Source organism: Pomacea canaliculata, linkage group LG2, assembly GCF_003073045.1.
Source record: "Pomacea canaliculata isolate SZHN2017 linkage group LG2, ASM307304v1, whole genome shotgun sequence".
In the NCBI taxonomy this organism is placed as follows: Eukaryota; Metazoa; Mollusca; class Gastropoda; order Architaenioglossa; family Ampullariidae; genus Pomacea; species Pomacea canaliculata.
The window spans coordinates 17751943-17765367 of record NC_037591.1 but is presented as its reverse complement, the minus strand read 5'-3'; the positions used below and the strand labels follow the sequence as shown (position 1 = coordinate 17765367).

The following is a 13425-nucleotide window of genomic DNA, read 5'->3' as shown; positions in this document are numbered from 1 at the left end:
TAAATTATTTCCCGACAAAGGACACAAAAACAAGAAGATCAATGCAGATGGCTTTGACACTCAGATATCACCTCGCTAAATGGTTTTTTATCTCCATTAATCATGCATCTTCTGGCTTCTAAATCTCTACGTTTCAATTTTGTTGTTGCCAGAAGAAAATGTGGTGTTCAGCATTTTTGACACATTATTTAGTTGATAATTGAGTATTGGAATCGAGAATTATATTTCAATACATAAAACCTACCATAAGTTTAATGGCTGACTGAAACCTCGATTGTACACAGAGAAGATTGTACAAAATACATCTGGTTACTTTCAAAAGCATTCTTTGTCTTTGCTTCTCTTTCAAGATGACTGTACATAAGGACTTGTTTACTTTTAACACGGTTAACCTTCTTTGTTCTGTTTTTATTGAATAACACTTACGTGTAGGCAGGTGGGAGCGCAAGAAAGATTTAACAGAATAATTAGAAAGGGAGGAAGTGTGTGTGTGTGGGTGCCTATATTTTACTGTATGTATGTGTGTACATATGCATGCATGCCTGTACAGGCCTCTTCCAGTCATTGAGTATAATCAAGTCTGAGGAAACAAAAGTTTCGTGCTCAAACAGTGGACAGTTGAGAAAAAAAAAAGTTTTTTTCAGTCAATACCTGTCGTAGGTATCTTGCAGAGAAATTTAATAAAAACCCTCGTGGGAAAGTCAAACTTTATATTGAGTTTGTGTAATTCTTTTTTCGACTTGCAAATACAATTAAAGCAATTCCAAATTGGAAAATATATCTTTTTTATTGTTTTTCTGTATGTTCTTCTACCTTTCACGTGTCTTGTAAAACACATTATGTGCTGCTCCCTCGCTCATTCCTGTCTAGTTTTCCCCCCGCTAGGAACTATCCTGTCTATAACTGCCACCCTGCTGCGGTTGTCTCACTCAAATTAGATGCATTGGCCGACATATGAGGAGCACTGCATGCACAATCAGCGGGAATTCCAAGCACGATCTCAGTCTCCATCAGGGATGGAATGAACCCATGTTGTTTGACTTTCATGAAGGCTGTCTCCATTTCCAGCTTGCTGAGTTTTAAAATGTAGCTGGGTGAGCGTTGGGTTGTGAAAAATACACTTGCTTACAAAAAGAATTTCAAGGATGGTGAAGCTGTGAGTGTAACAGTTGCTGGACTTGTCGCTGAATTAATTACTTTGCGATTTGACTATTGAAGGTATGGGATGTAAAAAGAGAAAGTTCTTTTGAAACTTCCTGATTGAGACTTTGTCGTTAATTAATGGTACTTATTTATCCATATTTATCCATATTAAACAAGCATTAAGTCACTACTCGGTCCTGAATATCTGTCCGCGAGAAAAAATGATTGGTTGGAATGGTTTATCTTCCCCTTACAGGCATTTTTTTTTTTACACCTCTCCGCATTATGTGTATATCTGCTTAATTTGTTTATTTTAATGAAGATTCTAAGGGTAAGTGCATTCTGGTGTCTTCGTGACTGTGGAACTGAGACTTTTTTGTTATTTTGTGTCGCCTACCGGTCTCTTCTCCTTGCCGCCATGATGGTTTCAAGTCGCCGCTGCTGTTGACCTTCTATCAACATTTGTCATGTTTGGAATACAGCTTCTCTCTGTCTTGTGACTACCAGCTGAAGTCTCTTGATTTTTGCATCTACATTTGGCCTGAGTATGGATTGATGTGTTCGCCATAATAATTTCCTTCAAGACCGACAGGTTATCAGTAAGTGTAAACAAACTGCTGTATGTACAGGTAAAAGGTCCACAGCAAACTTGTTGTACAGGCAGTTAACTTTGCCTAAGACACGGCATGTGGAAGGTAAACATGGGGTCCAGCCCTTTCCTTTACCTTCCTGAAACATCAGACACCATTTTTTTTAAAGCTGCGTCATCTAGGTCAAAGAATTGTACTAGACGACCTTTGACACGTTAGGATCAATTCTTTGATCCTAACACTTTTTTTTCTCACATTAGCCTGAAGTTACTCGAGTTGATGTACAAGGGAGACGAAGAAAAACAGGGAGGCAATGACATCGTGCACGCAACAGCTAGGAGCTGATTATCGGCCTAATCAGTTTTCTCCCTCGTCGGATGCGTACTTTCCCGCCTGCTTTCTACCCCTGGACCCTCCTTGGCAATAATCGGAAGGAGCCTGGAGTGCAGGTTCACAAGGGGCCGTGCACGAATCACGTGACAGAGTGGCATTCTGATAAAGACCCGGCACGTGCGTTCTGTGTTTGTGAAGAGGACACGTGCAGGCTGAGATGCCAGGACTGCTGGCGGGGCGGAGGCTGGAAGGCAGGTCATGTGACAAGTCACGCGGAGCTCCTGTCGCTCTCAAGAGAACGCATGTGGAGTGCAACAGTGAACGCGTCTGCTGCTGCATTTCCGAGACGTGCCCAAACTGAACAACCTGCGGGAAGACAAGATAAAAGGGGTGAGAAACAGCCGGAAATCATGTGACGTGTATACTCGATCATGTGATTGCAGCAGAAGACGCTTTCATGAGAAGGTGGCCAAGACCACGGCAGGCGTCAAAGAGCAAAGATGTCAAATAGTTTAGAACCAGATTAGTATGCAAATTTCTTTTTCTTCATTTGAAAAAAGTTTTAAACATTTGTATGTGCAACTCGTACTCTAAAGAGCGACATGCTTCTTGTATTTTGTTTTTAAACATGTCTTCTTGCGGTTTTGTATCCATCACTTCTTCTCTTTAACAGTGCGCTTTTCAGTAACATATTTTTTTGGGTTGTTTTTGTTTATTTATTTATTTATTTATTTTGTTTTATTTCTCGCGTGTTACAGTTTCTTAATTTTCTACAATTGTCTAGACTGGTCTTTGGTTGAAATGGACAATGATTTGCTTGGTGATCAATAGTACACCACATTACACGCCTGTCGCATCCCATCAACGGCAAGAATTCTTAGACCCCTTAGGGGCATTGTTGCCCTTCCATTTCCCCCTCACTTATAGCATGTGTCTTAGTTTATGTATCTGTTTTCAATGTGGAAAATGTCAGAGACGCTACCCACAAGAAAGTTTTTTTTTCAGCCTGGTAAACGGACACTTCAAACATATTAACAGACACAGAAGTATTGATGAGTTTGTTAACTGCCAGGTTTTGTCTGAAAACAGTTTGTGCCGTCGACACGTTTTGATAATGTAACGTAATGAAAGAATATCCATCTGTTACGTCACACGTGATGGACGGTTGACAGACGTACCACGTGACTGTTGTCTGCACGATGCTCACAGCGACAAGCTCTTGAGCACGATGACATTCCTACTAACATCATCATGGTCCAACTCCTCTTTGAGAATATTCCTAAGTACCAACATTTAGACCCCTTAAACTCGTCTCATAAAAACTCGGGAGGTTTTAAAAGAAGTTATCAGCATGAAAGAAACTAATTACTCAGTCTGCTTGTTAAAACGAAATACACTCAATACGTGTATAAATACTATTCATCTATAGCTTCTTTTCTTTTCTTCTTGCTTTTTTTCTTTTAGTGGAAAGGCATACGCATAATTATCTACATTCAAACTAAGGATCAATGAAGACTTCAGCCAGTGTAAGAGCTAAGCAGCAACCAAAGGAGTCTTTTCTTGTAATGTAGTTTGAAATTAGGTCATGACCTCTTCCCAAAGTACAAAACAAAAAAAATGTTTGCACTTGAGCAACTGAAGCAATTTTATTTGTTAAATTATGCAAAGAAGTATCAATTTTGTAATGAGCTTAATACAGGCAGCTAAGAAAAGTTTTGGGTAGCCGTTATCGTTTCTCCGGGTGGTAAGATAATAAAACTACGGAAGTGTAAAAGTGGATTGCTGTCTGTTAGTCTCAGTGAGCCTTAGCCGGAAGCTTTGTATACACCTGCCTCGCTTTAGTAGTTAACTGAAAAAAAAAATCATCTGCAAGCTGTCCAGTAATACAGATTTCGTGAATACGACCGTCTCTGTTGCTCATCTTAGAGGAAGGCTGCTGGTTCCAAATGTCAAGCATCTTAAGAAAACACTTGATACGAGCAGTACAGAAATAAAAAGCGATAACCTATCGCTCGCGCTTACAAAAATAATGATCGACACATGGAGTTAAAGAAAAGAAAGTTTAGCACGAATACAGTTGATGAAGAGCGTGGGACATGTGTGTGGGCGATAGTGGCTTTTATAGATGATGATGATGATTGATGATGATGATGATGATGATGAGGAGGAGGAGGAGGAGGATTCCTCGCACTGAAGAACGCTGTTGAGAGCATCTAAATGGACAGTCAGTCCCCCGAGGCAAGCTGTGTTTGAGAGGTAATTTAAACTAAGATGAAAGACACGCTGGAATGTTTGCTACAGTCAGATAGACTTATTTGTACAGAGTATACACGGCAAACATTTTTCATCTGAGTCCATTTGACGACTCATAGGACGATAATGCCTACTGTAAACGTTTGCTTCAAAATAGGCAAAACTTGATTGTACGAACCAATTGTTTGTGGAAATGATTAGAGGAGCTATTCCATCATCCTTTAAGCCATAATAAACGAGGTCTGCACGTTATCTCGTGCAAGGCGCGTGCAGCTGGTTAAGAGGTCACGTGTGTACATTTAAATAAAGTCACTCTAGCTGGTCATGCTGTAGTAATGTAATTGAAGGGGATCCATCTTCGATGTCCGTGCTGGGTCAAGGTCCACGAGCCTGTCCTAGTTAACGAGTTGTCCTGAGAGGCTGCATTGTCAGGACTAGTCTGGCATCGCCCGGCCGTGCACTGGAGACAAGAACTTACATTTCTAATGGACTACTGATTCCGATCACGCGATCCCACAAGACCTCGCGCTGGCGCCAGATACCATATCCGTGTTGTGCATGCGCAATGGTTGATATCCCCAACACTGATCAAATTCTCGCTGTAAACAAACTAGATTTATATCAGGATTCAATTGTTTCCACACGTTTCTGTCAAAAACAAAATGTTTTTCAAAGTCTGAAGTGTTATTGCTGTAGGTAAATTTCTGAAGATGTTTGAAGGCTTTAAACCAAATATTTCCCTCACTTGGGACATTAACATAATTTCAGACGGATGAGGGGTAGGCGCTGGAGTTCACATCTACCCACCTCTTTAGATTCATGTGCACTACGGGGAAATCTCACCTTCTCTTCATGTACTCGGAGAAAACAACTGTAAACAATGGATGCTCCTGACCAACAACATACTTTGGGAAGAAAGTTGTCCTGCCAGTGACTATTTCCTCTAATGTCATCCTTAACACTATTCAAAATACAAAAGCTGTTTTATTCATGCAACCGCCTTCTTATGCGTGTGAGAGCGACACCAAGAGATATTTATTTATTTATTTGAAAAAGCTTATATTCGCTTAGAAAATTTTCTCCTCAAATCCTAAGCACACGTTGGTTACAAGCCATCCTGTGTAAGTAAACAGTCGACGTCGCACCCCTTGGAGTGCTACAAATGCCAGGATATCATTGTTTCTTTACAGAAGATATCTGGTCAATCCCTACTGTCAGATTGCCGGTACATGATGTCACACATTCCTACAACCAAACTGTTTTGTCTCCATTTCAAACTTCATTTGTAATGCGTCAGGTTCTGTTATGACTGACAGAAGGACTTAAAATTGTTTTGTAAGACGCATGGTGCAGATTTTCTTGCCTGAAGTTCTTAGAGAATAAAAGAAATTTCGATGGGGAATCAATATGGCAGCCGCCTCTCAGCTACATTCTCTAAACTAGAAATGAATCATGTGAATATTGAACGAAACACGCTGAAGAAGACAGAAAGTGAAGAGCGACGCAGAAAAAAATTGATTAAATGTCAAAGTAAAGTCGTCTTCTTTATTATGCTATGTGAAGGGTGACCACAATGATCTACCTGATCTGCAGTTCGTGGCATCTTCAGCTGTCATCATCTGTTTTTACAGTCTCTCCACGCGTCGGTGAGGAGGGGCGGGCTCCCCAGAGAGACATGGCGGTCCAGAGGTCTTCGATCTGCAGACGAGTCTTGGATTCGGCGTCTGCCTCATCGAGATGGCCACTCCAGATCCTTCAACAAGCAATCAATAATCATATGAGCCGCTTGATCACCGGACACATCACGTGATCTAGCGTCGGAAATTGCTGTCAATTTTTTTATGTCTTCTTTCTCTTTTGCCCTCGGAGTCAAAAGCGATGATATCGAAAACGAAACAGAAAGTAGAGTTGTTTACAACTTTTTTAAAGAAAGTTATAGACATTTGTAACTCATTACAAAGATTTAACTTACACTTGGAAATTCTTGTGCCATTCTTCATGAGTGTCAGCTTTTGTGCTTTTTTGAACTTCTGACAAAAAGTTGTTTTCTTTCCGAATTGGGCCAAACTTGTTTTGACAAGTTATCCAAGGTAACGGTTCGATAAGCTCTGTCTCTTGTAGCTTTCTATCCTTCTATCTTTCTTTCTGCAATATTTGCAAACAACTATTTACAACAGATATTTTGCGTCTTTTAAGACATGGAGAACTACACAGAATAATATAATTTTATTTATTAGACACTTCGACTTTTTAATAAATAATGCGGATTTTTTTTATATCATACCGGTACAAATGTGCTAGAGTAACGGAACTCTATAACTTGATTATTATGGTTTAAGTAACGACTTTATATATTTTCAGCGGTTTAATAACAAAGCTCCAATTCTTGTTAAATAAACTCATGGTGCACATGTGAAACAACTCATGAATAAACGCACGCAGACACACACACTAAACGCGCGCATATGGAAGGAGAAAAAGATAAATTTTAAGAGACTTTTTGAAGGAAGAGGTTTACAAAAGATACCAAGTGGAAATTCAGACAAGACGACCAGAGACAAAAAGGAACATAGACCAGATGTAAGAAGTCTGGTAGGGAAGGCAAAGCCTGAGAGGATTAGAAAAGAGCGGAAAGCTTAGCAATGTGGAGATATCAAGATAAGTATTAGGGAGTAGTCATTAACATGCTTGGAATGGCTTAGAATTATAGAACACAACTGATGCCTAAATATAATATTGGGACATACGAAAATCAGGTTTATAGCTGAGACAGTCAGAAATAGGAATGTTCAGAGTATCAAGACTCTTCCGCGTAGAGATGTTTATTGTGATATGAAATAAAATAAAAAAACGAAAGAGAAGTGTACAGAGTAAACAAAACTTGAGGAACACCGTGCTGTCATTAACGAGATCAGTTTACAGTTTGTTGAAAGGTAGAAACCAAGAGAGACCCTAGACAGTGATGTTGAACGAATGATAGTCTTTTGAGAAGGACGAATGATCAAAGGTCAAAAGTAGGAGACACATCGAGGAGGTTGAGTAGGGAAATATTACCTATATCAGTTAATATAAAAATATTCGTTCACATATGAACCATAGTAGCCTCAGTGCTTTGTAACTGTCGATATATTTGGGGAAGAACTGATTTTTAGGACAAACAATACGTATATACTTTATCCTTTCTCTATTGTCGTCATTCCGTCACCTCTCAGATTAGGTCATTACCAAAAGCCGAACTGTACGAAGAATTTACTTTTCTTTCACTTTCTCTCTTTCTCTCTCTCACACACACACAGAGAAATTCACACTTTTATGCCTAATTGGCATTTGATGCAAGCTAAGTACGTGTCTGTATTGTTTGTCTTTGATTTATTAAACTATTCTAGTCCACACGAAATGTCGAAGGGGATTTTGTCAGAAAGGCGAAAGGCGATGATATTTTATTGTGCAGTGACAGAGAGGCGGATTGTTTAACCCTTTTTACGCTAATTCCATTGCAGGTCTTCGGGAGAGAGTTCTAGAGTTGCAGGTCGCGTCCTCGTTAACAGCAGCAGCTGTCTTTGATTCCAAACACAAAGTCAAACAACCGTTTTATACGACAACCATGTTGTCAGTGGGGCTACACTGACGAAGTGGAGTGATTTAGGGGTCTGTATGTGCGGGCTTCTGTGCTGGAAGTGCTGTAGAATAAGGTTTCTGGACAGTTGACGCGCTCTGTTGCTCCAAAGTACAATCAATACGATCTCTACATTTTATTCCAGAACTTGGTGATACGTTGGTCTTCAGAGAGAAATGTTGAGTAAGAAACACATTTGAGTCAAATATGTCATATTCCAAGAAGTAGTTCTTAGTATGATATAGCCGACTGCAACTACTACACCAGGATATCATCATCATCATCATGGGTATTTCGTTAGCTGCGGCTACACATGGACCTCTACTGGGGGTGGTATGTATATCAGAACTTGGTGGAAACAGAGTCTTGTAAAATAAACCAGTAAGCTAGCTAAGTAATCACCAAACCAGCCAGCTAACCAGCCAGTCACCTGACTAACTTGCCAGTCAACTTACAATCTCTCTCTATTTCCATGTGTGCGTGTGCTCGAGAGAGACAGATTCTATGAGAGATACAGAGGGAGAGTTTGTTTAGAGGGAATGGCACGACCATATCAACGGATCCTGAAGAAGAACTATAAAATTCCACAACTCACTGACAGTCTAGGCTGGCAGAATATTTGTCAGCCCCAGTGGGAAATGGATGAGAAGCAAAATGCTGACAGAACTAAAACCCTTTTCACGTTCATGTCACATGTTTCAGGGGGTGTGGGATGTGTCAACAGCAGAACCCAGCCATCACCCAAATGAATAAAACAGTTTTATGTCTGGCTAGAGACTGACCTGTCCCCTGATAATCCACTCACGAGGCTCCGCTTGGAGTGTTTGAGTTTCATACACGGGCAGTAAAAATTAAATGCCTGATTGGTTTCATGTCATAGGTACTGACCGTGCTAAGCTATACAAGATAGTCTTCAGTTCTCATGCAGCTGAACAGATAGAAGAAGACTTAATCCTAACTTTTCATATTCGTTTAATTATTTTTCACAAGCTAATGAGCACAGTTCAATGATTAACCCATCCATGATTCATAAAACATCACTAGGTGATTGTGACTGTGTCACATACCCCTGGACAGCAAGCATTCACAGACGACTATGAGGAGGATGCGACAAGATGAGCCTCCTGTAACCATGTCAACTGGACGTTCGATGAAAGACGCTTCAGCCATTCCCTGGAAAAGAATCATTTTTTCTCTCTCTCAGCAAATTTAATAATGGCTCGTCTACAAAGTGTCACGTGGCTTCTCACTTCTTCGAAACTTTTCTGCAACTCAGCACGTAAAAGCTTGTTGACCAGCGGGTCACGCATTTTGTATTTGCTTTTCAGTCACTGATGGCCGATTTTCTGGAAGAATACACTTCATCTGTCTGTTTTGCATATTATCACGCCAAGCAGATGTTTGGTTTCTCACGTGCAGACAAGCAGGAATCGACAAAATTGTTTTGGAGGAATTGTAAGAGTTGAGGAGTGAAGAGACTTAAGTGCAGCGCAAAGAAGAAATGTTTGCTCGATGCCTTCGTAATTGCCTTACAATAAACCTGATATTTTCTCCTGTAGATTACTAAATGCAGATATCTTGTATTCTTCCTTCCTCTGTCTCCGCCTTTCTTTCTCATGATAACTGCCATCGAGTTCAATAGCAGGAAAATGCCAATATCTCGCCTCCTCTTCATCTTGTTCTGTCTGTTTGTCTGTCTGTCTGTCTCTCATACACATATACACATGTACGCATAGACACAGACATGTAGACATAAGCAATTAAAACAATTTATAGTATGTCAACTTCTAAGAACATATAGAATAGATTTTTACCGCCGAGTTGGCAAACTTCCTTCGATATGCAGCCATACCTGAGAAGAGCTAAGAAATGAGAAATGTCCGTGAAAGGAGTGAAAATGTCAGACAAGACTAAACCAGATCCAGAGAACCTAAGATATATACGAAGTGAACAGAACTGATACATGCATGTGTCCATAAAAACAGAAAAATAGCTGAGAGACCAACAATAAACTTCCATAATTTATCCTCTCTCGTTTCACAGTCTGACAGGATGATACTCTGTGTTAACGCTCGCTTTGTTTGTATTTTTTCAGATCAGATATCGCAAGGGAGGCTTCTACTAGCAGTCACACCTTACAATGATTGAGGACGTGTGCCCTCGCCTGCTGCGGCAAGAAGCGACCCGTAGCCTGACCTTAGATGCTGCGGCAGAGAGTGACCTGGAAACAGGTTGGACCAGTCCAGAGGATGTGAACTCATGGCTACAAGACTGTTCCGCATCCTCAGCCTTTCTTCCTAGTGTCCATGACTGCCAGCCTCAGCGATTGGTGCTCCTGTAAGTGAGTGAGCAGTTTTCAGCAGCCGTCCGCTAGTAATTACCGCTGAGGCGCCAGTTGTAAGGAGATTGTGTACACTAGAGAAGACACCATACGTTCGTGTCTTCTTTCCCGCGACGACCCAGGGTTGATCAATCGTACTTAATGTGTAATTTCCACACGCACTAGGACCTGACAAAGAGGAGGGAGGGGGAAGGGCTCAGAGGATTTGTGAGCAGTTCGCAGTCAAGAGGCCTCACGACACAGCATCCATCTGGATTTTGCTCTGAAGCGGCACTTGTAGCGATCATTGTCCCAAAGATGTGACTACAGACAGACGGATGGCAAATACAACGAGGACTGGCAGCCCTCTTGACAGCAGAGAACTGTGAACTGTGAAAAGAATGGTGTTCTCCAGTGGCGACACCAGCAAATGCCAGGGGCAGATAAATGCGAACGGAAGGTGTCATATACCTGTCGATTATGATTCATCTTAATAGCTGTTGTACACAGATGTGGACAGGGAGGCATCGTGTCTGCCAATTGAGACTAAGGCAACACTCTTCTATAAACGCTTACCTTTCACTTACAGAGGTCAATATTTAAATTCACATTCCTTACAAAAGCGTAGAAAGGTACCAAAAAATAAGAACAAGTAATGTAATATCAAGAACTTAATGACAAATGTGACATCAAAGATGTGATAGTAGGATGTCAAAACATAAAAACTCGTGGCAGTATTATATAAAAAACGGGACAACAACGTGTTAACAATACTAAAAATGAAAGAACTTGCAAAAAACTTCGAGAACTTGATAAGGACATGTGAAGAACATGACAGTAAATCACTCACAAACGTACACACACGCAAACACACACAGACAAGCATACACAATTGCATATACATTCATGTGTCCCCATCCACACTAGCTGCATTTTAGGGTTATACCCCGAAGGGATACAAGCTGATGAAGACTATGTAAATTAGACCTATATAAAATTTCGTGAGATTCCCTAGTGAGACCCTATTGCTTCCTTATAGGGCCTTGACCGACGATGAAGCACAGTAAAATGGACGAGAAAGCGTGAGGGGAAGTACACAGCATCTGTCCCATATCGTGGGACTTGATCGTGACCACTTAACACACCGGACCAGTGTGAAGGTTGTGGTTGAAAGCAATGCTACTAGGAAGTACCTCTTGAAGAAGAAATTATCTGCCCGGCGTAGATGACTTGCATAGAAAAGAAAATAGTGTACTACATAAGCATACATACTTTGCGCACTTTCATATCGTCCTGGGTTTCTGGAACCAACTAACCACAGTTTATTAATCATCTGAAGTTTGCTTTGGTAGACCTATTCGTGGTATCCGTTGCTCCTCGTGGTGGTAAGCTGTGACTACGGACTTCGTCTAAAAGTAAGATCGTGGGACACACAGGCACCTCTTTTGCAAGCAGACAGTTGTGAAAGTGGAATTTCTACATGAGATAGAAGGCTTGACTAGCAAAAAAAAAAAAAAAAAACAGAAATTCTTTAGACTGCTATCACTACTTTTTCCCTATGTAAACCTGGAACTAAATCCAAGAATCAAGAACAGCCAAACACATTTTGAAAAAGACATATTCTTCTTACTCTTTACCTGAACGTCTTCGCCATGAATTCCTACTCCGTTGAAGACAGTTCCATCATCTCTATCGTCGAAAACATCTCAAAGTTTGATTCCCCTTCTTTCGCCAACAGTGGCTCTGGGTCACTAGGACCTTGTGAAGTCGGGTCTCCTGGCGGCCACTCCTACAAAGATTTTTATCTCATGGCACAGTATGTAACGGGGTTGTTCATCTACCCTATCCTGTGCATACTGGGCATCACCGGCAATGTCCTCGCCCTGATCGTGCTAGGTCACCGTGACATGCTGACCTCCACCAACGTGTACTTGTCGGCCCTGGCCTTGGCGGACACCATCAAACTTGTCAACGACGCCATGTATTTCCTCCTCCTGCTCGTTCTGCAAAGTAGTCCGCAGACTGGACAGGTCATGATCAGCTCCGTGTATCCCTACGCGCACTACATTTTTAACATGTCAGTGTGCGTGACGGCCTGGCTGACCATCTCCGTGGCGGCGGAGAGATACATCTGCGTGTGCCACCCCTCCAAGGCGAAGGAGTTGTGCACCATTCCGCGGGCCCGCCTCATCTGCTGCTCCGTCTTCGTGTCCATGATGGTGTTGTCTATCCCGTCCGGCCTGCGCTACCGCTTGGAGACAGTCCACGACAGCCTGAACAATGTGACATGTCCCAAGGTGGTGCCCACGTCACTGGGACTGAACGAAGAATTCATGTTGCCCTACACGTGGATTCAGAACTCCTTGCGCGGCATCATCCCCGTCTTCGTCCTCGTCTACGTCAACGCACGGATCATCAATGAACTACGCAAGGAGCGGGTGAAGGGTAAAAAATTCTCCGCGCGCAACCGCATCACCCTCATGCTCATCGTCATCATCTTCATGTTCCTCGTCTGCGTCACCCCGGACGCCATCATGTCCACCTTCTTCAAAAAGGGGTACGTGGAGGAAGACTACTTGGCGAAAGGGGTGAGGGAGATCACCGATTCCCTCTTGGCAGTCAACTCTGCCTTCAACTTCCTGCTGTACTGCTCCATGAGTCAAGCGTTCCGCGTCACGTTCATCAAGATCTTCCTGCCCTTCAAGTGCGGCACGCGGTCGCCAGAAAGAATCCCCTTGTCGCGCAAAAATACCAAGACAGACTGCGAGGTAGTGCGAGGTAACGGCTGTTATAACGACTCTTCACGCGAGACTTACCTTTAGTACAGCGAGACTGCCATGGGTTCCGCGTGAGTCTAACGTGATTTCACGAGACTTGTGTTTCTCTGTTATCTTGCACTATAGAGCACAACCTTCACTGCAGGGAATTCAGTGTGACATGCAAACGTGGGACTTGGTTGACCACGTCACTGAGTTGCTAGTGGCGGCGCTGGAGGACACTGGTGCCTGTAGGGACACCGCAGGTGGGGCGTGCTCTGGACCCTGATACAACATTTTCTGTAGTCAAGTCAAAGTCTGATAGATGTTTGACACAGTGTCGTGATGTCGTCCTGAGTTTTATTTTCGTACTCTGAGCGATATGGTGACAACCATTCCTTATGAATTACTACT

The 13425-nt window shown here is 42.1% G+C and overlaps 1 protein-coding gene across 1 annotated transcript; it reads left to right on the top strand.

Moving 5' to 3' along the window:
* The first annotated feature begins 11826 nt into the window (after positions 1 to 11826).
* LOC112557438 (FMRFamide receptor-like) lies at positions 11827 to 13425 on the top strand. Its single transcript, XM_025227294.1, has one exon. The coding sequence runs from the start codon at positions 11908 to 11910 to the stop codon at positions 13075 to 13077; it is 1170 nt and encodes a 389-aa protein (XP_025083079.1). The 5' UTR covers positions 11827 to 11907; the 3' UTR covers positions 13078 to 13425.

Excerpts from the sequence above, each read along its gene's own strand:
- LOC112557438 (XM_025227294.1), top strand. The coding sequence starts at position 11,908 with ATGAATTCCTACTCCGTTGAAGACAGTTCCATCATCTCTATCGTCGAA.